The 26,926-nt window shown below is 38.3% G+C and overlaps 1 protein-coding gene across 2 annotated transcripts; it reads left to right on the top strand.

The window, feature by feature from the left end:
* NPAT (nuclear protein, coactivator of histone transcription) lies at positions 1–25,682 on the top strand. Of its 2 annotated transcripts, none has more exons than XM_075049989.1 (18): positions 1–188; positions 3,496–3,614; positions 5,230–5,290; positions 6,827–6,899; positions 8,953–8,993; positions 10,018–10,248; positions 10,741–10,825; positions 11,993–12,125; positions 12,625–12,716; positions 12,800–12,887; positions 14,665–14,761; positions 15,292–15,423; positions 16,211–17,908; positions 19,574–19,689; positions 19,783–19,891; positions 20,944–21,001; positions 23,111–24,266; positions 25,166–25,682. In XM_075049989.1, the coding sequence occupies exons 1-18, from the start codon at positions 152–154 to the stop codon at positions 25,241–25,243; spliced, it is 4,404 nt and encodes a 1,467-aa protein (XP_074906090.1). In that variant the 5' UTR covers positions 1–151; the 3' UTR covers positions 25,244–25,682. The 2 variants fall into 2 exon arrangements, with proteins under 2 accessions (XP_074906090.1, XP_074906091.1); XM_075049990.1 differs by having other exon boundaries at positions 10,744–10,825.
* Positions 25,683–26,926: the final 1,244 nt, after the last annotated feature.

Raw genomic sequence — 26,926 nt, forward strand, 5'->3', positions numbered from 1 at the left:
GCTGGCTGGCGGAGTTTCCGCGCCTTCGTCTCGGTGGCGGAGCGGACGCGCTGCGCCTCCGGGAGCTGCGTCCCGCCGCCTCCTCCCCTCCTTCCCTTCCTCCCCCCCACCATTGCCCTCTCCACCACCGTTCCCCTCGCCGCCTCGGGCCATGCTGCTGCCGTCCGACGTGGCCCGGCTGGTGCTGGGTGAGTGAGCCAGTGAGGGCGGGGCGGGGTCGCCGCTCGCCCCTGAGGTGCGGCGGGGACTCCCGGGCCGGGGGGCCGGCGGGCGGGGGAGGCGGCGGCTGCCGCGCCAGGGGTCTCTGCTGGGGATTGACAGCCACCGGTCAGCGCCCGCGGCGCGGCAGGAGAATGAAGCGGCTGCGCCCTTGACCCTCGACCGCGTCGCGCTCGTTCCCCCCCCCCCAGGCTGGGGTTTGTCGCTGCCGCGAAGCCCCGGGCCCGGCGGTCTCCGGGTTGTTCCCCCCCGCCTGCCTCCGGCCCGGTCTCTAGCGGGAGACTAGCGCAGCTCGGCCTTGAGGGACGTGGGGGCCTCTGGAGCCGCCGCGGGCGCAGGGGAGCCCGCCAGGCCGTGCGGGCCGGGCTGTGCTGCTCCCCGGCTGTGTCTGGAACTCGGGTTCTCCACGAGTTTAAGAAAACGTGGTGGTCTGTGGTGTCCACCTCCCGACAGACGCCTGGCAAATGGGATTTAGGAAAGTATCCGGTCACAGGAGGAGCACAAGGGATATCCAAAATACCAGAGGAGGCTAGGTTAAGGCTCAGCTGGTTTTTCTTTCCCTCCCCGGTTCTGTCACCTGTGAGGCTGCATTGAGAGTTCAGGTGTGCTCGGTGTCTGTGGACAGCACAGCGTAAGTGCGTTCAGGACATCGGCGACAGACGGTGAATGTTTTAAATGACTTTGTGCTTTGGATTGCTTGGATACTGCCAAAGATAAGAACAAATGGATGGTAATCAAAAATATGACCCACATATTTAAGTCGCACACATAAGCACCTGTTGGCACAGGCTGCCAAGATGTCCCAGCAGCTTGCATTGTGACATTCAGTTTTCAGTTGTCTGCAATTTCTCTGAATCCAAAGACATTAAGGCTGAATCTTTTTTTCAGTGTTCTTACGGCACAACATATTTTTAAATACTATCTGAAATGTTCCTTGCTACTGTCTTGACAAACAACGCTATTAAGAGATGCAATGTTTTTCTTATCGTGAAGTAATAGAGGACTTTTAGAAACTCCATGCATTGTAAAAGAAGATTTAAAATCACACAAAGGAGATCTCTCACTGTGCTTTTCTATAAAAAATTGGTTAAGTTACAAGTTTCTGGGTAGAAAGCTTATCTCACACGCTTACCACAGACTTGCAGACATAGTATACAATCTTGGCAACATCACACGTACTAAGGATGATCCATCCTATCTTGTGTCTGTTGTGGCATGGTGCGTGCATCATGTCTAGAAAACTTCTGAGCCACCTAAGGTTGTAGAACAGGATATTCCTTGTAGCTATTTCTGTCTTGTAATAGGGATTCCTCTTCCAAGAGGCATCTCTGAATTTGTGTGGATAAACAGGCTTTTTTTTAAAAAAAAAAAAAATCTCTGCCCACCCCCACCCCCCCCCAGTAAGTCTTTCTGGTGCTGTGAAGATTGATGAATACTGGTTTAAGAAACAAAACTAAAATTATGAGATGAGCTCACCCATAGAATACATAAGAAAATTTATCTTTCCTAATTAGTGTAAGAGTGAATGTGTACTATGAGTTAGACATGTGTCTTTACATTTCTTAAGATAGAACAAAATATTTAATCATTCCTAGTTCAGAAGGTACTGTACCTTTTGTGCCTTTAATTTGGTTTTGGTGACGTTAGAGATGGTGTATTGTTACGTCGTTATACAGTGTATGCACAAGCAGTTCAGTTGCACAGATCTTAATTCTGGCATTTTTAAACTCTGGAATGCCTTATTTTGCAGGAAATTGGTGTATGTGCCAAATGTGCCTGTATGCAAGCATTTGCTCATCCCTTGCAATACTGTAGTAGTAGGTTCAAGAAAGAAAAATTGGAACTTTTAGTGTAAATGTCCAGATGAGTTTGACTGTAAGAACAGCCTTACCAGCACAGATAAAAGTTCCACCTGCCTAATACCCCATCTTCCATCCTGGCCAACAGTGGATGGTGTAATGGATGGGAATAAGACTGGCATATAATTGTGTTTCCCCAAAATACACTTTCAGCTTCCAGCAAATTGTGGCTTGAGATATTAATAGAAAAACGTATTTGAAAAATTAAACAGGACAGCCCTTTCCTTTCCACAGGTACCACTAATGTTTTCTGTCAGACAGGCCAGCTCATACGTTGTGATTAAGCTCACGGTGGTTATTCCCAAACTGTGTTTAACTTTCAAGTTTGCTCATTTGTTGAAGACCTGAACAAGGGCTTGTGTGTCTGCAATATGATCGTTTTTTTCCAGCTATACTTGGATCTGCTGCGAGATATTTGTCTTCATGCAAACTTAAAGGCTGCATTTTTCTATAGGCGTTCCTGAACCGAGGTGGACCATTTTGGGGGTCCATTGAAATAGATATGCTAATGTATATATATCCTGCATTGTATAATTAGGCACATATTTTATCCTTTCTTTAAAACATTGCATGTTCAGTTCTGCTAGAAGCAAGAAAGAGACATTTTCTTTTGTGGTTCTTTGTTCTAGAATCCTTCATTCAGATTGGTCTATTTCTATCTTTTAATGTTTAGAGTGTTTGAAGATTAAAGCAGGTCTTAAAAAGTTTGATTAAAGCAGAACGTGTTTGTTGAGGAATGGAATTTTGGAGAAGTAAACTTTTTCAGTTTATTTCCTGTTAATGTAACTACTGAGTCTTGGGGTGTGTACAGGGCACAAGTTGCAGCTAATACATCTATTGAAATGAAAATTACAGTAAGTGGGGGGAGAAAACTTTTTCCTGTTACTAATTTTGTACAATGCCTGTTTTTTTAATAAATATTATACACTCTTGTAATAGCTGCACAGGTTTTACCTGTTTTGAAAAAGGAGGATGCGTGGAGAGTTACTGTTGCATAGCAGTGCATTTTATTAACAAAGTATTGTAGAATTCCATTTAATTATCAAACTGGGCTGTTCAGCCCATGTGAGAGTTAGTCAGCCTCATGAGCCAAGAACTTTTATTTTCTTGTTTGTACAGTACTGTCTGTACTAAAGATAAATCAGAAATTGTTCATATTGCCTTACTTCCAGTCTTGAATAGTTTGTAAATACAGTCTAATATCAGTAATATTTTGTGCTCTTTCTGGTTTTAACTGTTAAAGAAATATTTTGCAAGATACATGTTCTTTCAAAATAACTTCACTTTCCTTGTCTAATATACAAATCTTTACCTGATTATTTCAACACTGTCTGCAGCTGGTTATGTTAATGCTTTGATACCTATTGAGCAGAAATAATGAATGAAATAGCAAAATTTTCCATCTGTTTTGTTGCAGGGTATTTACAACAGGAAAAACTTCTAGCTACCTGCCGTGAATTTATTTTGGAAAGCTCAGATTTGAAAGAATATGCAGAGCATTGTACAGAGGATGGATTTATTCCAGCCTGCTTGCTGGTGAGTTTGTATTTGCAAAGCAGAATGTTAAATTGTCTTGCATCCATGGAAAAGAAAATTGAGATTTCTCACTGTAACAATTACTTCTCAAATGCTGCTTAAAATGTTAGTTAGATCATCGCCTCTGGGTTTTTGGGGATTTTTTTGCATCCTGCAATATTAGCAGTTATTTGGTTTCTAGTATTTAATCTCACTAAGAAACATTTAAGCATAAAATATGCAAATTGGTTTCAGCATATTACGTTTAGTCTGCGTTATAGCTTTGAGATTGATTTGTGCAAGGGTGTTGCAAGGGTTTCATTGATTTCAGGGCTGCTCTTGTAATTTTTTGGAGATCGCTTTCCTATGCTAGGCACGGCAGCCAGTAATGTTCCATTTCAAGTATATATTAAATATTTAAGTAAGGTACCTCAGCTTTATCTAAGGCTACCAAATTTTGTTAACAAAAACTGTGTTTCAGCTCAGCTTTCCCTTTGATCAGTATCACCTGCTTTGTCCCAGGTGAAATGTGGAAATTTGGGTGTGCATAAATACAGTGCGTAGCTACGTATGTAGATATGTGCATATAGCTACAGGGTAATTAGATACGTTGCATTTTTAACATATACAAAATGGGATTTTTAATGTAGTATGCAAATTACAGGGTTTAGATATTGCCATGTATCAACCTCTTAACATTTATATGTGCATCTTCTTCCTGTTTTCAATTTCATTCTTCTAATATATCAGTTAATTATACGGGATTTTGTCCACAGTCTTCAAAATTTGTGTAGATCTTTTCTGAGATCCGAGGTCTTGATGCACCTATTCAAAACAGACCATTGAACTTACTTCATTTACAAGTGTTTAGTCATTTGTACTTTGGGGATAGAGTATCGAGAACGAAGCTATGGCCAGCAAAAATTAGAAAACCCAATGTAAACAGATTATCCAGATCTTTAAAGCTTTTAATTATTTTCCTTTTCTCAGTAGAAACATTTTTCCTGTTTTTCATAGAAAAGTGATAATATGATAGTGTGTAAGAAAAAATTCTCACTGCAGCTCAAAATACCTGCAATAAACAGCTGTATTAGTCATACCCGGTAGAGTTCCCACTAGCAAACAAGACAAGAAGGTACAACAAATGATAGTGGTAACCTTAAAATCTTAATTGTCTTTGTTTCACTTAAAATAACAGAACAAGTAAATATGAAAGTTAATTCTGTGTGACTGTTAAGAATTTTACTTTAGACAGATTCTCTTCACGTTTGCATCTAAACACAAGTTGCGTTCCAGGATGATACATACTCATTACTCTGTTACAGCTGTTCATCATCTTATTTTTGTGTTTTTATTCTGTAGTAACAATGGAGAGCAGAGGTCATGCAGCTCTAACTGCTATACCGGTGTTGTGCAATGAGATCAAGCACTTCAGATTTTGTATGATGGCATTTTGTTCCATAGATTGCTCTCTACCTAGTTTGAGTCAACTTGGCACCAGCAGCACAAAGTACAGTTTCTTGTGTTGAGGGTCAGCATGGTGTAGTGTTCTAAAGAACTGCTTAAATATAATGTGATACAGCAGATAAAGTATAAGTTATTAGTGAAGATTCTAAGATCAGTATTTTTTTTCCAGTCCCTGTGTGGAAAAAACTTGACAACTATTCTTAATGAATACGTAGCCATGAAAACAAAAGGTAAGCCTTCAGAATGAGATTTTACTGTATTTTTCTTACTTATCTGTTGTGAACTCCTTGAGGAAGATGTAATATCTCCACCTATATATGGACTTAGAGTAATCCCCCATCTATGCTAGAAGTTGAAGGTTTCCATATTATGCAGACAATGGCCAATTAGATCAGCATCTTGTGAGCAGAATTAATTTATTATCTTAGTTTGGATTTGCCAGCATATATTTTCACTTCAAAGTTGAGCAGAACTTCTAATGTAATAAAGCACAAAGATATAATGAAGTGTGCAAAATGTATGGGTTTATGCTTACAAAATTATACTGTTTATTGTTTGTAGTATAAATAGGAGGGGGAAGTGCTGATCTCCTCTCTCTGGTGACCGGCGATAGGACACGCAGAAATGGAATGAAGCTGCGTCAGGGGAGGTTCAGATTAGACATTAGGAAAAGGTTCTTCACTGACAGGGCAGTTGGTCACTGGAACAGGCTCCCCAGGGAAGTGGTCATGGCACCAAGCCTGTCAGAGTTCATGGAGCATCTGGATGATGCTTTTAGTCATATTGTTTAGTTTTAGGTAGTCCGGTGAGGAGCAGGGAGTTGGACTCAATTATCCTTATGGATCCCTTCCAACTTGAGATATTCTATGATTCTATGAAATAACCAGGAAGAGTCCTATGGTGTGAAATGTTTCTTGTATTGTTTTTAAAACTAATTAAAATCATTTCAGAATAACAATATTTTGTATGAATATTAGAGACAGAGTTAGAGCATTTCCTGTTTTTAAAAGCAGTTATTGAGCTTGTGAACGTTGCCAAGTCTTACAATTTTTTGATGCATGTTGTATGATCGTATTTTAGTGGTGCTTGGTTCTAAGACTTGCAATTTAAGTCACATTATGTTTGGAATATTTCTGAATGTTTTTTTCCTTTCACACTAGGTTTAATAGAAATGCTAACTAAGACACAAACATACTTTCTTCAAAATACTTTGTACTTGGCACCTTGAAAAACTTTATAAATTGATCTGCTTACATCTTTCCATTTATACTTTAATGTTCTTCTGTGCTTCAAAAATACCAAGTGTTTTTACCAGTTTGGGTGACATCTTAAAATAAACCATTACTTTTAAAGGCCTGTCTGCCAGGTTACAATTTTCAAAAGCACATGTGTGACTTGGGAATCTGAATACCATTTCCAGAAGTGAGTTAGGTTAGATTAGCATCTGTTTGCCCATGAGTCAACACTATGTGCAGATTCCATTGAGAATTATCGTGAATATCTTTGCCTCAGTTTCATTTAGGCTTCTAAAACTGAGAACTGTATCCATGATGAATGTGTGTTCATATCAATGATAGCTCTTAAATTAGGAGTTAGGGCTCTCTAATTAACAGAGTATGAAGAAGGCGACTAGACACCTAAAGTTAGATGATGTCTGAAACACGTCATAGTAATTGTTTTGCTTGCAATTTTACTTTTTCTCAGCATGTGTGTGTTTGAGGCATCTAAAATGTGTTTTGTTTTGTTTTTATAATGGTTTATTTTAGAAACAACAAATGAAGTTCCAGCAATGATGTCATCTCTGTGGAAAAAATTAGACTATACACTTTCTCAGATCAGGTAATGTAGTTTTGAAATTGTGATGGGCTGACCCTGGCTGGATGCTAGGTGCCCACCAAAGCTGCTCTATCACTCCCCTCCTCAGCTGGACAGGGGAGAGAAAGTAGAACGAAAGGTTTGTGGGTCGAGATAAATACAGGGAGAGATCACTTGCTAATTACCATCACGGGCAAACCAGACTCGACTTGGGGAAAATTAATTTAATTTATTACCAATCAAATCAGAGTAGGGTAATGAGAAATAAACCCAAATCTTAAAACACCTTCCCGCCCACTCCTCCCTTCTTCCCAGGCGCAACTTCACTCCTGATTTTCTCTACCTCCTTACCCTGAGCAGTGCAGGGGGATGGGGAATGGGGGTTGGGGTCAGTTCATCACAGGTTGTCTCTGCCGCTCCTTCTTCCTCAGGGGAAGGACTCCTCACTTTTCCCCTGCTCCAGCCTGGGTTCCTCTCTCTGCAGATCCACAGGTCCTGTCAGGAGCCTGCTCCAGCATGGGGTTCCCACGGGGTCAGAGCCTCCTTTGGGAACCCACCTGCTCCGGCGTGGGGTCCTCCCCAGGATGCAGGTGGATATCTGCTCCCCCGTGGACCTCCCTGGGCTGCAGGGGGACAGCCTGCCTCACCATGGTCTTCCCCACAGGCTGCAGGGGAATCTCTGCTCTGGCGCCTCGAGCACCTTGTTAAAGAATTTTCAGTCACGGGTTTCTCTAGGTTTGCTTTATTAACAGCTCAGAGTTGGGCCACCACCACAGTGAATGGCAACCTTCCAAAAATTTCTCAGTCTTATATACCTTTTTACCACCCATTATCGCAGTCTGAAGTCTTTGTAGTTTCCCAGCTGATCTTGGTTCCCATGTCATTATCATTCGTCATCATCTTATCTCATCCATTCTTCTTTTGTACCATCCGGTCATCATCCTGTGGGTTTCGAAGTCCGTCTTGGGTCAGTCGTCTTGTCATCCCCTTTACTTTGAAGTCTCGTACCTACACAATTCTGAAAAAACCTCTCTGGTTGTTCCATTAACTATTTCACATTTATCTTTGTAAGTTCTACATATTTTAATCACTCCCCAGCTACGCACCTGTATCTTGCTGATTTTTCATCTTTTGTTTGATCTGTCTCTACTGATTAGCTTGACTGGGTTTTAATCCAGTCCTGGATTGGGGCTATGCAGGGGGACAGGCTGAGAACGCTGTTCATGGCCTGGTGCGCAGTTCTGTTGCCATTAATAACCTTAACCCATTCTATATTAATTTCTAACAGTCTTACAGTCCTAAATTTTCTAAAATCTTCTACACACCTCCTTCTTCACTGACCTTGGCATCTACAGGGTTGTTTCTCTTACATGTTCTCACTCTTCTCTCCAGCTGCTGTTTCTGTGCCTGCTGCAACTTTTTTTCCCTTCTTAAATATGTTATCACAGAGGCGCTACCACTATTGCTGATGGGCTCGGCCTTCGCCAGCAGTGGGTCTGTCTTAGAGCCGGCTGCATTGGCTCTATCGGACATAGAGGAAGCTTCTAGCAGCTTCTCACCCCTGTAGCACCCTGCTACCAAAACCTTGCCATGCAAACCCAATACAGAAATTAAGAAAGTAAAATGTCACTCTAAGAGTGAGTCCCTGTGTTGATCAACTCCCCTTACCATTGTATGAGAATGGTTTTGCTCCCTATTACCTCTGACAGATGGTGAAAAAGATAGGTATGTGAGAGTTGATAGTTGAGTAGACGTTTCAAGATTTTAAGGCAGGACTAGCAGATAAGGAGGGCATTGGTGTGAGTATGTGGCCTTCCTGTAATAAAACAATATACTATGACTCGTTTAGAATCTGATACCATTGTAGTTACTTGATCTAAAATATAACAGTAAGCTTCATTTGAAGGATCTGTGACCATTGTTTGAAAGAATAAAAATAACAATCAGTAGATTGAAGCTTTCTGAAGTAATGCATGGCTGGGACCAGACTGACATTAACCATATGATAGATACTGTTGCACTGTGTAGCTGTTTCCATTGTGCTGCTTTTATTTATGCCAGCTGGTTTATTTTTTAGGAGCATGCAGAATTCAACAGGATTTTCTGCTAATCAAAGGAGTAAGTAACTGAGCCAATTCCATGGGATCAATGGCAAAAAAATGGGGGAATGCTGCAGCAATCAGTAATGCATCCTTACTCTTAAAACGTTGTCAGATCTCTTCTGTAGTGTTTTTTTCAGCATGTGTGTTGTCTTCAGTGCAGTCTGTGGATTACTGTAACGATCAAGAAAGGAAACTGAGAAAAGCTGGGCTTTTTGCAAGGGGCTTAAATTCTTTGGATAGCATTTTCTTCTCTTCTGAAAACTTTTTAGAAGTTTACATGGTTAAAAGGTTTAAAAACTACTGCTTCAGTCTTGAAGCTGTTAATTTGTGGTTCATAGAGGAACTGAAAACATAACCAGTCTAATCATGGTGCAGTTTCATTTCTGTAGAAGGGGAATATAAAAATGTATTACAGTCTTGGAACAATTATTATTGTGCATACAAACATATATCTAAGCAAAATATGACAAGATACTTGTTCTATCTAGAATTTTCTTTTATTACAAAAACTGCCAACTGAACTTTCAAAAAAGAAAAGTTATTTTACTTAAAAATATTTCTTTCCCTCTGTAGTATTTCTACTGAGTAACCTGTGTGAGAAAAGAGAATGTGAAATATAGGTAGCAATTGTTCTTGGATCTGAGATTCACTGGATTGGGTGGTGTTCTGTTGTTTAAATTTGTCAGATTTAGTCTGATAAATAAATGCAAACTTACATTGGTTTAGCTATTTCAGTTAAGGTCAATTATGCGAGTGGTATATTATGTAATGAAATATCATTTTGGTATGATTTATTCCTGTAAATATTTAAGCAGTGATATAAACATGGTTACAATGTCTTGTAAGTTGGCTGTACTTCTTGAATTATTTTGGCTCAAACAGAAGACAAAGATGGGTGTTGCTTACTTTTTGAGTTTTGTGAATTAGTTGTCAAAGCACAAAAAATTTTCAATGGAGCATCCTTAATTAGGTCTTGGAAAATCAGCAACCTTTTTAAATTCCTTTATCATACATTTTCATCTTGTCTTTGTTATCTCCAGCACGTACAAGAAGTGGAATTGTAGAAATGAAAAGACAGAGAATGCTTCAGCAATCAGCTCCTGCAAACTCAGGATTGTTGTCAGTAGCCCATCAGTCAGGGTCACAGAATTCCTCTTCTATTGTATCTCCTCAAGTTATTCACAGGCCAACAATAAATCAAAGCATGTCACAGGCAAGACTGAATACGTTGTTTGTGCACCAGTCACAAACCCAGGAAAACAAGATCAGCAGTAAGTTGCCCACTTTTTTAAACCCTTTTTTCTGTGAAAAATCTATGGATATAGATGAAAGTTTTCTAACATTAGGGCTAATGATCTTCCGCCAAAAAAATTTCAGAAAAATCATACTTTGGTCCCCTAGCTCTTCAAACTGGTTCAGGTGATTAAAATGAGTGCCCAAAAGAGAAATGGCTCTCGCATACTTGCTTGCTAATGTAAGTTCAGACATCAGAAGTGCATTGATTTGTCATTATTCTATCCTGTGTTCTCACCCTTACCCAAAACACTTGTTTTAGCAGATAGGGATGATCCACATCAAATGGATGTTTTTCTCAGGATATATTTAGAAGGAATGGTTCTCATTTTCATGATAATACCAAATTATTTTGTATGAATTCCCCAGAATTGATGGAACATAGTAAGTAATGTGTAGATTTCTGTAGTGCTTCAACAGTGTCACTGGAAAAGGTACTGGCATCGTGATCTTTTTTTTCCTTTATAAAGCAGGAGATTTCATACACATTCAAGTTCCAGCATCACAAGAACGAAAGCTTCATTCAAACTTGCTTTCTCCAGGGAGACGGAAAAGGTAAACATGGGGCGGGGTGGTGGTGGTGTGGTGTGGGATTTTTTAAGATCATTTAGATATTATGTGGTGTTCTAACCTCTAGTGTAAATTTTCTTAGATGGTGGAGTGTTTCACATTTAAGATCCACTGAGAGTGGCTGGTGTATGAAGTTTCACAAAGGAAAGAAAAGTCAAAGAACTTAACATTACACTGATAGGAGGCTACTTGTGCTTCTTTATTGCATATAGCTGGTCTTTACATTATCCCAGTATTAGACATAGGCAAATAATATTGGAGCCTGAGATTTAGTATTCCTTCCAAAATATCCTTATCAATTCTAAAAATTCTCAATATTGATATAAATGTGCATTTTATCTGTTTTTAACTTAGAAAAACTATTTCTAAATTTTGTCAGGAAAAAATTTCATATTCGCGCTAAAAGTAGTATGAAAAACTGTTCTTATACTAGTTTCGCATTTTTTATTCTTTGATACCAATGTCCTTTTGTTTTTAATGAGTTGACTGGTTTCTGCGTTCCATTTGTTGTCCTTACTCCTGACTAAATCCCAGTCGGTAGTTTTGCTTATCATTTTTCCAGGTCCTTACTCAATTTGTACATTTTCCAAGTTCTCTCTCTTCATGCATGATTTTTTTGTATATAAGTGATTTTAGTGCCACTGCTGACTGATGGTTTCAGAAGAGCCTACACTTTGATTTCATATAAAAGCATTAGATTTCCTATTCATCATCTAAATTCTTATGCAACCTAACATCTGTATCCTGCTTTGACAACAGCTGCTCCTTGAGAGATCTTTATTTTCAGTGGTGATGCCCAAATCTTTTTCTTGAGTGACCCTTAATTAGAACCCGTATCCCCAGTTAAATTAATGTGTACTGGAGGGAGAAAAAATACTGAATAGTGGGAATGGAATTCAATTTGCCATTGTGCTGTTTACCCACAGTCTGTATATTTGTTTGTAACTTCTGTGGAGTCAGACACAATATATGCATACAACATAATGAAACAGGTATTGGCTTTTATTGTATTTCCAGTGTGTAGTTAATTTTCTGTTGATTAAAATCTTCCATTTGCTAAGAAGGAAGAGAAACACTTGATTTACTGACCATTAGATCTATTGTTTGCTATGTTCTCACAAAATACATCATAAATTTCCTGGAACATTTCAGTGAATCTCAGAAAAGGAAAAGCATTGCAACATCTGGACCTCTTTCAGCAGCTCGAAGTTCTCAAGACCCTGATGAAGTTGTAACAGAAAAAGAAAGTGAGCCGCTTGAAGAATTCATAGATGGTAACTTCCCAGTGAGTATATACTTATGGAATGTACTTACATTTAAGAAACAAATTCAGACTAAGGAGAACTAGTCTTTTACATGTTGTTTGTCTTGGGTGTTATAGAAATTAATTTTAGAAGATAAATTTATTGTTTTGTATTTGAACTAGCTCTTTTGTGTACTAAACTAGTGAGGATGGCATAGCTATGTAGAGGGTTTTTTTTCCTTGATTTATTGGCTTTGCTAAGATACGTGTAAGCTGTCAGAATACAGTAAATTTTTAGGGAATGGAAACCAGAAAGCACAATAAGCCTTGCTGTACTTTAGGAGAGTAGAAGTACAGGAATGTTTTGAGATGATTTTCATAGTAATGTCATGCAGTCACATTGGCTGTCTCTCTTTTACAAAGAGTGTTCTCTGTGTTGAATTGATTTTTATTTTTTTTTACTGGTAAGTTGGAAATTCATGCTGCTTTTCTAGTGATGATAAAAACAGAAACCTGACCACTTAAAAACTGTGTTTTCCAGCAACTGGTTATTGAAAATGCCAGAGAAAAAATCTTGAGCAACAAATCTCTTCAGGAGAAGCTTGCTGAGAACATTAACAAAATCCTGAGCAGGTAATAAAAGGAACCTCTAAACTTCATACATATTCTTATTTGATTTATTTTTGAGTTCTGAACTAATGATTAATGTGTTGCAGTGATGGCAATGTCACTCAAGCCCCTAAACAGACAGACAGTGGTCCCACAGAGCAGGAGACTTCAATTGATGAAATTCTTGGACTTCAGGTAGGTGTGAATTGCCCTATTTACATTTTTTGAAGACCAGGCACATAAGAATGATCAGGTAAGGGAACTATGCTGAACCTCTGTTTACTGTCTGATGTCTGAGATTGCTCTCCTCTTCTTTCTTTTTATTTGTTTGCTTTACAATACAACTAAGCCTACCTAATGGCTAGCATCTGCCCAGGGATGGTTCCACAAATTCCCTTGCATAGGCATTAACTCTTACTTTGTTGTATGGTGGTGTGCAGGTTCGAGAAGCTGAACTGACAGGATACTGGTATTTTGCTGGGGTTAATTTTGAGCCAGTTAAGCACTCTGCATTAATTCCCAGTGCCTGTACATGGCAGCATAAGCATGCAGCAGGGTCAAAAGCCAAAGTAGGACCTCTTCTGGCAGTGTTTAGCTGTTAACATTACCTGCAGGCTGAGATCTAAGTACACTGTCCCACAGTCACCAGCTGCCTGCTTGCCACTGGATCTTTGGTAGCAGTAACTGGGTACTGGCTTCTGACTGGAGATCTGATCAATAGCCTTGTAAAAGAAAAAGGAATTTAAAATATCTTGTGGTCTCCAAACATGTTTAGTCTGATCTGTTTTTTTGATTTGCTGTGAGATAAACATGGATTGTCTAGTACAGCAAAAGAAATTGTGTTTGGAGCCTAAATAAGGATGCTTTTTCTTCAAATTTAATATTTTCTTGCTTTTGGAGGCAATGTACATTCTACTTCTACAAACTGAACTTCTAGTGTTCTCCCTCCATTCTCCTGCAAACCTTGAGCTGGCAATCACAGAGTTATAAAGGGCTCTTAACAAGGGAATTAAAATCTTCATGGCCCTTATGAAAAGGGCAGGAGAGTAGAGGCAGTTGCCTGTTTACAAAGTAGAGGTGTCTGTTTTTTAAAGGCTATTCTTCTGTCACTTGGTGATTTTTAGGTCAATTTTTGTCAAAGTACAGAGCTGAAAAGCTCTATTCCATTTTTCTGAGCAGAACAAAATCAAAGCGGCTTCTTGATTTAGTTAGAGTAGCTGAGACGAAATAATCAAGCATATGATGTGGTACATCTACCCTTACAGACACCATATCAAAGGTTATAGAGTGTTTAGAGGATCTCCAGAAGTCAAGAGAAACTTTGTATTTGAACACTTAAATATGTCCTGAGCGCCCCCCTCATTTTCTTCCTGGGCTGCGACCAAATAAGTCAGCTTGAAACAGGAACCTTAGAGCAGTGTCCTATGTAGCTGTGCCTTCCAGCTGCCTTCCACAGAAAAGTAGTTAGAAGTTATATTATAGAACATGTAATGTGTAAATGAAGTAAAACTTCCCTTTGCTTAGCATTGTCTTCTACATATATGCAAAACTAAGAAATTAGGGTTAATTTGGGGATTTTTTTTTTACCAGTGATTGGCTAGTGCAGGCTCATGGCATTCATTCACACCATCTGCATAAGCTTCCAGTGTAGCCCAAGATTTAGTCCTTCTTAAACAATGCTGATCATTATGTGGAGAATACTCCAATATGCATGTGCAGGGTGTAATGTCTGACAAAGATGCTTGGGTTTTGGGGGGCTTTATTTCTTAAATTACTAATATTTTTTAACATTAAATTAAATTCTGCCATTAAATTTGTGGCAGAAATGTTTGCAGCATTTGTCTTTATGTTTCTGTACTAGCAGAAGCACTAGAACTAAAAACAACCTGAAAAGAAAACAATTCCTGTCTGTTTTTCTTTTAAGTTATGAAAGTAACTGTCTCACAGTTCTGTATATCTTGTCTTTTCTCAGGGTGAAATTCATATGTCAGAAGAGGCTATACAGGACATTCTAGAACAGACAGAATCAGATCCAGCTTTTCAGGCACTCTTTGACTTGTTTGATTATGGTGGGTGTATTATACTCAGTTGTACCATTACTATAAAGCATCACGAATGATGAGTTTTCCTAAGTATTGCTTGAAGAAGCAAAGGTAATTCAGCAGGCCTCTTTTGCAAGAGAAATGGACTTTATGGCATCTGTCCCCCTCAATTCAGAGTTAGATTTTTATATACATTTATACATTACTATAAAGTACAGCATTTACTTGTGGCTGAAATTCTGGTTTTGTGCTTGCTGAGTGATTGTTTTATTACTGTTATTTTAGACTCTTCTGGTCTAAAGGATGATAGTTCATACTTGTTTTTCTATGCTGTTGTAAATTTTTTCTATTTGTCTGGTCAGGGATATCCTCACATAAAATATAAGGACATTTTTATGCTATTTCTGGATTTGTAATGAATATAGACAAATAGTTCTTTGAGTTTAGGATGGCATTTCTTGAATTTGAAATCTTCGTGCTTCATTTAAAATGTATTAATCACATTTGTGTGTAAAATTACATATTTAATCATTCTTCATGCTTTATTTTGAAAATAGGAAAGAGCAAGGTAAATAAGAACTTACCTGCTGGTATTTCTGGTCAGAGTGGAGTAGAAAATTCAATCCTGGTGGATGAGGATAACCTGGAAACACTTGAAAGTTCTTTAGGAACAGAAGAAACTAGTAGATGTAGGTTGGTTTTTTTTTTTCTTTAAGATATCTTCTAGTCTGTTTACTTTTCATTATGAAAATATTTTCAGACAATTTGTACATTTCAAAATCTTCCTGTTTTCAATGGTAATATCCAATCTGACATTTCCATTGCATGAACATCCGGATACACCTAGTTTGTTAGAAAGTTTCAGTTTATAAAACTTAACAGTAGTCCATCAGTGTACTTACAAGTTGTACTTGATAAGCTCCAAAACGAAACCAGAATATCTGCAAATCTGTTTTCTCATCCAAAACAGAGATACTTTGCAGTATTCATTGTGGAACACAAAGATAATATTTTACATCTAACCATATTAATCTTTTCTCTCTGTTCTGTAATGTATTGTTTGACACAGAAAAAGAGTCTTCCTCTGGACCAATGATATGTTTAGTCTGTCTACCCTGTTTTTAACAATAGTCAGTAAGTAGCAGATATTTGTGAAAGTGTATGAGAAATAGAGCCAAGAGGTCTTTAGCCTGAGATGTTTTTTGTGCTTCTGGAAATCTGGTTTAGTGACTTGAGACATTTGCTTATTATGTGTACCCTTATTTATGTACAAACTGATTTGCCAGATTGCCTAAGGTATGTAACCATACGTTTCATATACTTTCCACTCAGCTTTAAAGTAAGGATGAGTAGCATTATTCCCACGTAGTCTCATGTGAAACAGTTTTCCACTGAACTCCTAAGTTGCTTCTGAAATGCTGTAAAAGGATCATCTGTTCTAATAATTATGGAACTAATTTATTCTCTGTTTTACAGGTGATAATTCTAGAGAATCACTATCCTGTAAAGGTTTTCAGTTAGGAGAAGCATCATGTGTCTTGAAGACCAGCGTTAATGATGATGATACGGCTAAGAAAAATACAACCAATGAACAGTTGCATGGAAATTGTAGGCCAAAGAAGCAGACTGAAGTACTTAAAACTGTTACCCCTGAACACATTGGAGAGCTTGAAATCACTTTTGACTCTGTGCCTGGTTTGACTGAACCTAACAAGAGACAGAGTTCTGATAGTGAATGTAATGAACACTGTGGAGATTCTTATGATAAAAAAGAGTCCTCTGCATTAGTATCTGAAAGTGAAAGAGCCATGGAAATTGAAAAAGGCCCACTAAGTCATAGTGCTCAAAGTAGTCCTAATTTAGAATATGTTCATTCTGGTAGTCCGCAGATTTCTTTGATTTCATTGGCAGAGGGTACTATAGCCAGTGAAAACAAAACACATTCTGGAAGTAAATGTCACTTATCACCGAATAAATCACTATATGAAAAAACACTTACTGAAAGCCATTCTGATGGGAGCCCTGGCCACAGTGTACTGCTGAGAAAAAACAATTCATCAATTTCTAGCCCATCAGCAGATGCAGGAAAAGAACAGGCTGCAACAAATGATACAGCTGCCTTACCTGGTATCTTTCAGGAGAACTCTAGCCACCACTCTAACCAACAGGAACAGAGTACGCAGTCAGACTGTGCTGCTGCAAGATCTGCAGTGAAGATTTCGGAACTTGACAAAACAGAGTTGCAGCTTGAAGTTGTTGATACTTCTAACAAAACTTACTCAAATGATCAGCATACACTTGATGAGCCTTGTAAGAAAGAGTTTAACCTCCCTTCAGGACTGTCAAACTCAGAGGCAACACAAGGGGAAATGCAAGAACCTTCATCTTCTACAAAAGTAGATGCTGATAATATATATTTCTCTTCTGGTGATGATACATGTACAGAAATTTCTGTAGTATCCACTGAAAATAATCTTACTACATCTGAAATATGCCACTCTCCTCTCCCAGAAACTGCATCCTCAACAGATGAGTCGGGTACCGAGGCCAAAAGTATAAGCGGTGTATCTTCTAGTAGTCAGTCAATGGATGTTGATCCTTCTAATATAATGTCCCTCAAGATCATCATCAGCGATGATCCATTTATTTCATCAGACACGGAGTTAAATAATGCTGTTTCCAGCATCACGGGAGAAAATTTGCCGACTATAATACTGTCTTCTCCAGCCAAATCCCCAACCAAAACTGCAGGCCTGTCCAAATGTCTAACTTCAGAAGACACAGAAAAAAACGTGGATTCAGCTTTGGCAGAGCAAAATCTTCTTGTGCTTAGACCTAAGGATCCTGTGGTCACCTCGGTTAACACTCAGAATGAAGACTGCACTGTTTTTTCAGTTGCAGGTGCAACAAATCTTTCCAAGGAAGGGGGATTTATACAGTTGATGCCAGCAACAAGCACAGCTTTTGGGAATTCAAACAACCTTTATATAGCCACCTGTGTGACTGATCCAGCTACTTTGGGCACAGCTGTAACACCATCAAATGTAGTTGTATTGCCTGGCAATTCTATGCCGCTTGCTGCCCAAGCTCCAGCTGTACAACAATTACGGACTCCTCCCAGATCCAGCAATGCATTTGCAGCAAACCAGACTGTCTCCCCAAACTTCCCGCAAGGTAATCTCATTATTAGAAAATGACTGAAAATGTGGTGTTTATATAGTGTTTTTATTCTTTTTTTGTAAGTGCATTAAAAGTAAACAATTTTTAAACACTGCTCTGTCTGCCCCTTGAAACTAGCAATGTGTTTTGGGGGTATGTTAGTTGTTACTAAAAATGAAATAGAAACTACAAACAGTCATTGACCGGGCTGCTTTGAAAAAAATAGACTCATATTTCAGAAGCTTAAACTGTATAATTTTAGCAGTGATAAATTTAGGAAGCATATTTTGGCTTAGACCAGAAAAGATTCCATTGTTTTGGCTAAATAAAGCAGACTTTTTGTTTTTGTTTTAGTAAGATTCCTGTTATAAATAGAATGCTATGTCATATAGGTATCCATATTTAGTTTAGATAACTGGCTAGATGTAGATAGTCCTTCCAGAATTACTTCCTTGTTTTGTTTTATTTTCAAAAAACCTATTCTACACTAGAAGTACATTTAGACACATATAAAAGTATAACAATATTTCTTTCAATAATATAAAATCTTTCCTGGTATAAGCATTTTTATTACTACAGCAATAAAAAAATCAAGCGCTTTTTTAAATGTTAAACCTAATTATAAACCAGCTGTAATCAACACATTTAGATTTCTTTCCAAAACTAAAAACTTGTTGCAGTTATCCTTGAAATTCTGCATGTAGTCATTTCATTGTGGCAGAGAGCTGGTCTTTTCCATCATTAGGATTTCTTTATGCAACTGTTATCTATTTTTTTATTTTTTTATTTTCTTTTTTTTTCGTAGAGGAGAAATAGAAGTTTGCCCATTCTTCTGCAATTGATATTTTTCCTGGTAGTGCTCATGTAACTGAAGAAGTGTGTGGAATAAATTTTTCTTTCACTTTTCAATTAATGTGCTATAATAGTTTCCCTGTTTTATAATTCCCTTATGTCTGGCAGCTAGATACTCTTACAACCTGTTAGAATAACTGTTTTAAAACAGCTGGTTTAACCATGATTTAAATAGTTAAATAGGAAACTTTGACTTAACTATTGTGCTTATTGTGCTTTATTTTACTTTTTGAAAATAATTAATCTCAAACACACTAATTAACTAGAAGCTGTGTGTACTACGTTTAACACTTCCTACCAGCCAGGAATATACATTAGATACCTACATACAGACAAAGCTAGCCTTTCCCAGCTTGTTGCGTGCTTGGAAGGAGAAGGTGTTATAGGTGCATTGGAACAAAAGAAATAATTGTGCTAATGACTTTTGAGCATGCTAATTGTAGAGAATAGGATGCAAATAATAGTTTGTTTTTACTAAGAAGCAAAATAAGCTATTTGATGTTACTTTTACTGGTTTTTATAAATCACTTTAATTCAAAGTTGAAGCCTTAACATAGGTTTGTCATATTTCAAGCTTAATTTTGAACCATTTCTTAAAGAGGAAAACAGACTTCAAAGAATTCAATATAAACTAAAAATAACACTGGTACTTACCCTGTTTTCTAGTAGTGATGTATAGTAAAGACAGTGAAGTTTTTCTAAAAAGCCAGAGCTTTTCTTGCCACAGGTTTGACCATGTGTAATTTTAAGAAATCCTGTCTTGAAGCTTTTCTTTTCACTGAAATATTTTTAGTTTCTGTACAATTTTAATACTTTGATATTTTTTAGGTTCTGCCATTATAATTGCATCTCCAGTGCAACCTGTTTTGCAAGGAATGGTGGGAATGATACCTCTCTCAGTAGTAGGACAAAATGGAAATACATTTTCAGCACCTGCCCGCCAGGTAACACATCACAAATGAAGCTTTTCAAAATTAAATCTAAAGTGATAAGGAGTCTATAGGTAAATTGTAATGGAATATTTTGATTCTTTCAAGGTTCTACATATGCCTGTGGCTAATCCAGTGTGCAACAGAAGTGTCCCAAAACTTCCCATCCCTCCCAAATCACAAAAGATTCCTGGAGCAAGAAACAAGTCTAATACAGGTACCCGCCTTGCATTCTTGAGAAGGGCAGAAGAAAAGTTGGGGTTCTAAAGACATGTCAGTTCTGAGTAATAAAGTTTTATAAACACCAATGATCCTCTGCCAAGTAACCACTGGGATGGCTTTGAGAGAGGCCTGTACCTGCAGTTAGTAACTGTATTTGCTCAGTTTACAAAGAATAACTCCCAGCATATAAAATGATTCCAGATTTGGGATCAAGCTTATTAACAAAATTTAATGTTTCAAGCTCTAATGCAGTATTAAAAGTTTACTTTTCTTTATTATTTCTGATTATTTTTTGTCTCGGTTATAAGTGCAGTTTACTGCTGCCATTGAAGCCAAGCCACATGGTAACAAAGAAGTTATTAGAAGAGTCAGCAATTCTAAACATTTATTAAGGAAAATATTTAGTAGAACTGTTGCCTATTTATAAAAAAAATGCACTCTGCTGTTTTCTGTTTGCCATTTCAGGTATATGCTTCTGTATATTCATTTCACTGAGACCTTGCTTCTTTAAATAGTAAATTGAAACAAGACTGGAGTTATATTCATTTCTCAGTGTTGGGAGGGGCTAAAGAAAAATGATTCAAAATAGAAAATAAATTCAGTTATAAGGACAACTTGTGCTTTAGCCTATCTACCTTTTTTAAAAAGAGTAAGATTACACATAAAAAGGAAAGTAGAATGAAGCTGCATATTAAGAAAAAAGCTAGGATTGTATAGTTAGTCTGCACTCCGGTTTGCTGATGGATAACTGAGAGTTCCCTTCTACTTAGAAATCCCTGCTGTGCATTTGTAAGTCCAGTATAGTTGGTTTTGTCTTGCCAGGCCTACGTACTATCTAAGCGTAGACAGCAAGCTTCTTGTTTATACTTAGTTCATGACCTTTGCTAATCTATTAATCTGTAAACTTTAAAATTACGAAAAAATTGTGGAGTTTTGTTGCTGGGTTTTTCTTTATTGATGCTCTGTCAGGTGAAATGTCATTGTACTAACAGTGAGATGATTTACTTGGAATACTGTAGTTTATTAATACTTCATCTGTTGTTCCAGGAAAATTGGTACCAAGTGTAGCTGAGCCTTTGAGCCATACAAATTCTCGAACACAAAGGTCAGTAGTGCTTGGTATTCAAACTTGCTTTCTTTTTCTTGCCATGAATGTCTTCATACAGTATTGGTAGAGGAGAGCAGCTTTTTTTAACAATGGCATACGCAGTACCCCCTTTATTTCCTACTGTCTGTCTGCTAGGAGTATCGGTACAGATGTGTGCTAGTACTGATGCAGCCTGTGCTATAATTTTGCTGTTGCTGTTCCTATGTTAATTTTGTATGGCTTTGTGTTTATTTTCTCCTGTCTCAATTGTCAAATAGAAATTGTGTGGGCAGAGTCCAAGCTAGGAGAAATTGCCTGTTACATTTACTGGGATATTTTAATGATTAAAACCTTTTTCTTTTTTTTTCTTTTTTTTTTTTTTCTTTTTTTTTTTCTTTTCAGATGAGTGGTACCCATGGTTTTGTAGTATAGCCTCATTGCCTTTACCACTCTCTGGTCCAAATCCAGTAGAGCTTGTTAGATTGGGTTGTGGAGCTGTGCAGATTAGAACACTGCTTCATCATTTATAAAGTGAAAAGTCAAAGGAAAGATGGTGATGAGAACAGCATGCTAACTTCATACTGATGAATATAATTAATTGCTAATTGAGATAGGTACTAGTTTTCTGTTGGGCAAGTGAGAGAGAACAAAGCAAAGCTTCAGTAGTAACTCTCCTTATTAGTGGACTTCAGAAACAAAAGGATGTTGAAATGAGCAAAAGAGTGTAGGAGAAGATAAGAAGTTCAGTTTAAATATTAGAGGTGAAATGTTCTTTTATTGTAAAAATAAAACATACTTTAAAAAAATCTACATATTCAGAACTCAGTTAAAATGTTGGAAAAGTGGAGGAAAACAGTATGAAGTAAACTTCCAAAGAAAACCCCACCACATACCAAGGTATACAGTATACATGCATGAAAAATTAGTGATTTTTAAAAAGCCACAGAAGCAAGATTTTTGATAACATCACTTTGATAATTCAGCTTTCTGTTAATTTTAACTGATCTCCAGATGTATGTTTTGCACAGCAAAGAGAGCAAAATGTTCCCTGTAAAGGGATTTAATTTCTCATTTCTACTCTCTACCCTCTATCTCATCTCACATTTCACAGAAATAAAACAAACTGCTACCACCCATGCCTTCTTTACCATCCCAAAGGTACCAAAGTTACCATCCCAAAGTTAATTTGACTTTTCCTTTTACAAACCATAAAGGCTTATCTGCATGGGGAGCGTCTTACTAGCATAGATGAATAGGCAGAAGCTTCTCTTGGAAATGCAGCATAAGCCAGGAAGAGGGCACAGACATAAGTGGTATGAGCTGACAGCGCAGAAGCATTTTTCTTTTGACATCGCTACAGTGCAGTGGTGGCCTTTTCACATGGATGTGGCTGGTTGTCAGGTGGAGACCAAGCCCTAGGGAGTTTGTATGTTCTCATCCAGATGCCCACTGAAAGCTTTTTGTCTTGCTCTGTATCCCGTCACTTACAGCAAATGCATAGGGGAGAGTACAAGGCACACGTGATGATATTGCCCAGAATATTCTGGCAGCCTCTTAGCAGTTTCAGCTCCAAGGACTTCCAGAGCCACAAGCAGTATTCTGGGATGGACTATCCTGTCATGGATGTGCTCAGTTTCTTTTTGAACTCAAACTACCAGCATCCACAAATATCCCAGGGTAAAAAAAGTTCTCAGGCTTAATTACATGCAGTGTCCCAGTGTCCTTGCTTTGTTTTGAACCTGATACTAGTTTTACTTGATGCCCCTAGTTCTTCCACTAGAAGATACAGTAAATAGTTTCCTTTTTGTTGGCTTTTCCCCCAGAGCTTTGTTGCATTTCCTCTCAGTCATCTCTCTTTCCAGGCTGAAGAGCCCCCGTCTACCTAATTGTTCTTTGTACAGACTCTGTTTCATACCTTTTTGTCATCCTTTTTGGCCTTCCCTGAGCTTTCTGCAGTTGTCACTCCTCGCTCTTGGTCTTTGCGCGTTGATAAAATACTTACATTTAGAGAATGGAGAGCGTTTTAAACAGGTGTTTTGAGGGGCGGGTGGGGACTTCCAGCCAGCTGAAATGAACTTGCCTAGTAAGAACAAGTATGTCGCTGAAGTGTTTTTATCTCATTTTCAGGACTGGGAATTCGGACAAGATTATCACTGCAGAACTGGGAAGGAAAGTGGAGGAGAACTTACCTGTTGCACCAGTAGAGAGCACAAGCTCAAATTCAAGACAAAGTGAAAGTCACAGGAGAGTGCTTTGCTTTGATAATGTCCTACCCACTCCAGGAGGAAACACCCAAATTCAGACTACTAAGAGTTTATCCCAAAAAGAACGAACCGAAAATACTTTATTTGCTGTTGACTCTGCATCATCCTCTGCTAAAGCACAGGTAGCAAAGAGAGAGAAAGATAAAACATTGCCTAGAATTCTGTGTAAGCCAGAAGTTGGTAGCAACAGAAGCGCAGCTGCAAAGGAGCCACAGCCCGAGCGGAAGGTGGCAACTGCAGGGCTTCCATTAGATCCCTTCCACAAGACTACAGCAAATAAAGAAAATGAATTACGAAGGGATACTGATGAAAAACAGAAGAACCAGGACACTGCCAAACTCTCAAATGGCCAACAGACTGTTAGCTTATGGAATGAGAAAACGGTTGCTTCAGTGCAAGAGCTGAACAAAAAGCAAGGGTCGCTGTCGAATGGGAATGGCAAATCTTCAGTGTCCATTTCTTTAGCTTCGAAAGAGCCAAAGCGGGAACCAGCTAAAGTTTCCAACCAAGGCCTTTGCCTGTCAAGTCCGTTCACTAAACAATGTGTGGAAATGTTGCAAGACATTCAGTGGCATAGCCCGACTAGTAAAACAGTTGAAAATGGAGAATTGCCGGTACCCCGTACACCATCTGGAGTTGGGGACAGACATACAGATGATACTACAGACAGTGTACGGACACCGACCTGTCGGCGCTTCAACGAGGATAGCACAACCCCTAGAATAATGGTACCCCCTGCTACGCCAGACTTGCCTGCCTGCAGCCCAGCTAGTGAAACAGGTAGCGAAAATAGTGTCAGCATGGCTGCTCACACACTGATGATACTGTCACGGGCAGCTATTGCAAGGACTAGCACTGCAACCCCCCTGAAGGACAATACTCAGCAGTTCAGATCTTTAAGGAGCACAGTAAAGAAAAGGAAACTAGAGGACTTGAATGAGGGTGAGAGAAATTCTCGTTCTGCAAATAGAAAAGACCTTCAAAGCTCTCCAACACCATCAAAGAAGAAGAAAATAAAGGCAAGTACAGGCATTTACTTTTTAATTTAAAATTCTAAATATATATTAGACATATATATATGTTATTTATAGCTCACTATATATAATATATAATGGGATGGTTCAGAGATGCTAGTCCACATCCCAACATCCTATTTACATTTGTCAGTTTTACTAACTTTGCCTCTTGAGCCTACTCTGAACTAACAGCTTTCTTAAGATTAGTATAGTCTTCAGATACACACAGCTCCTACTGACTCTCTGCACATACTTATGAAAATCAAATTATTTCTCTTAAAACATGAATGAGTTTCTAAATTCTAACTTCAGACTAAGTTTTTAGGTGGAATGTAGGAATTAAGCCAAACTCAAACTAGGCCTTACTAGAATTCAAGCTATTCTTGCATCCTCATTTACCCCCAGGACTAGGAATCCACATTTTGTGTGTTCCCAGTCTCCATAGTCTAGAGCACCATGCCTTTGACTTGGGCATTTAATGGAAAATAGCAAAGGTGGGAGACATGAAATGGTGACATATGTAAATAATCAAAAAGGAGACACAGTCTAACTTTGTAATTCACCACACTTAGATATAGGATACTCCTGAAATACTATAACTGGAAGATGCTTGCTTACTCTACTGCGTATATGACAAGAGTGGAGAGGCTGTGCCGGTCTGGTCTGGGTGGGCTACTGCTGAAACCGAGAGCTCAGCTACTCCTGTCCCATAACCATGCCATTTGTACCCTGGGGGGTACACGTAAGTGTATACGCATTGCAGTGTCTGATTTCTAGGTGAGCTTTGTGCAGTTATGTCTACAAGGTAGATGGAAGGATGAGGAAGAAAGGAGTGCTTACAGACTCTTCAGTATCCTCAGGTTCTTGGTATCAAACACAACTGTTCTTTTCCTCTCCTACAGAAAAAGAAGCTACCAAATTCTTTTCCAGCAGGAATGGATGTGGACAAGTTCTTGTTGTCTTTGCATTACGATGAATGAAAAAAAAGTTGAACTGTGACTGTCTAAAGCTAGGTGGTGTTACACTGAGGTTTTGCATGGGAAGAGAAGTTAATTCTAAAGGGTGAGTTGCACTTTCAGTGCACTGAAGTTTCACTTTATAGCAAAATCATGCTGTTTCTGAAGCAGGTTGCTAAGTGTAAATATCATTTGAGTTGGTATATGTTTATTTTTGAAAAAGCACTTGCGTAATTATAGAGCCATTGAATTTGCAAAATTGTAAATTTGTATAAATGTAATGTAAGAAAAGTTGTATGTTTCCTGTTACACCACGTTGTCTGTGTTCTGCTGCATTCTCTACTTACCCATCTGAACCGCTTAGCTGATCTGTGAAAAGGTTGTGAATTTGAAGGTGGTGTTTGTAGTTCACTGTTGTAAGACATGGGCAGCCAACCTGGCCGCTTGCCATTCTCTTGCTGAATCCAAAAGGGACTTAAATCTTCAGCTGTAACTGGCTTGTACTAACGCTCTCTTCTCCTGCAACTGTCAAAACCATGTTGTAAGGCTTTGACTGAGTTAACAAAAATACCAGTAACTAAACATTAAGGCCAATAAAACCTCCAAAAGTATTTTTCATCTAATGAAGCTTTTCCCAACCAGTCATTCAGGCAAGAACTTTACTTTGGAAGGGCTTGATCTGTTTACAGTATTTTATGTCCTTTGAATGCAAAAGCTCTTTTCAAACACTGTACGTTGTTGTGGGTTAACCCCCGTATTCATACTCCAGTATGAATACTTACACTGTAGCAATAGCTAGACAAGAATTTCAGTGTGTTCTGTTGCAAAAGTCAATTCTTTTAACTGCCTTTTGTACTGTGTTGAGAAAGCTTTTGTTAATATCACTTATGCTTTTAGCCAGACATGGAAGAAATTGCATCTAATCTTTCTGCTTAATGTAGAATTTGTCATAGCTATTATACAAACTCTCTACAAAACAGGCACAGGAGAAGCTCAGACTACATTTTAGTAATAATTAGCATGGGTGAAAATTACCACACTAAGCCTTGCTCCAATACTGCAGAGTTTTCTCTACTGGTATTTCCTCCTTTGGTCTCAAATTGCTGAGGTCTTAAAAAAAACTCAAGTTTTCTTTTAAGAGATCTGTACAGCAACAGGGCAATGTTTCAGATAAATAGTGTACAAGGATTCCTAAGGAACCAATATTATGCAGTAGATGTTTATATTAAACCCATCCAATAACTAAATACTGCATAGCATTTACAGCTTGAATAAATATTTTTGTTTTAATAAAAAATTGTGTGCCTTGCCTAATGTTTTGTAAGTAAGTAAGTCCACTAAGCAGCTTTGCAGATATTGTATAGAAAAGTTATGGTGATCGGTCATTTTTTTAAGAGGAAGAGCTCAGTATTAAACACAAAGTTCTAATAGCAGCAATTGTCAGAGTGGCAAAAACAATTGTCTCTTTGCTACATGGTGGTGTTTTATGGGTAATAGCATTCTGACAGTTAACATGTGATATTTTTAAATAGATTTGCTATTTGAGATAATAGTGTAGCTCTTACTGGCTGTCCCATGATCTGCCATAGTCTTTCTTTTTCAATTCAGGTGATTCAGTAGTAGTAAAGATGTGAATTATAAGTTCACTTACTTACTTATACTCTTTCAAAGGAAGCAGCATCTTCAGTTCCAAGCTGCTGTCATATG

The sequence above is a fragment of the Buteo buteo genome, chromosome 18, assembly GCF_964188355.1.
Source record: "Buteo buteo chromosome 18, bButBut1.hap1.1, whole genome shotgun sequence".
Taxonomy (NCBI): domain Eukaryota; kingdom Metazoa; phylum Chordata; class Aves; order Accipitriformes; family Accipitridae; genus Buteo; species Buteo buteo.

Excerpts from the sequence above, each read along its gene's own strand:
- NPAT (XM_075049989.1), top strand. The coding sequence starts at position 152 with ATGCTGCTGCCGTCCGACGTGGCCCGGCTGGTGCTGG. Across the intron at positions 8,994-10,017 it reads ATTTTCTGCTAATCAAAGGA|CACGTACAAGAAGTGGAATT; the intron begins GTAAGTAACTGA and ends TGTTATCTCCAG. Across the intron at positions 15,424-16,210 it reads AACAGAAGAAACTAGTAGAT|GTGATAATTCTAGAGAATCA; the intron begins GTAGGTTGGTTT and ends TCTGTTTTACAG.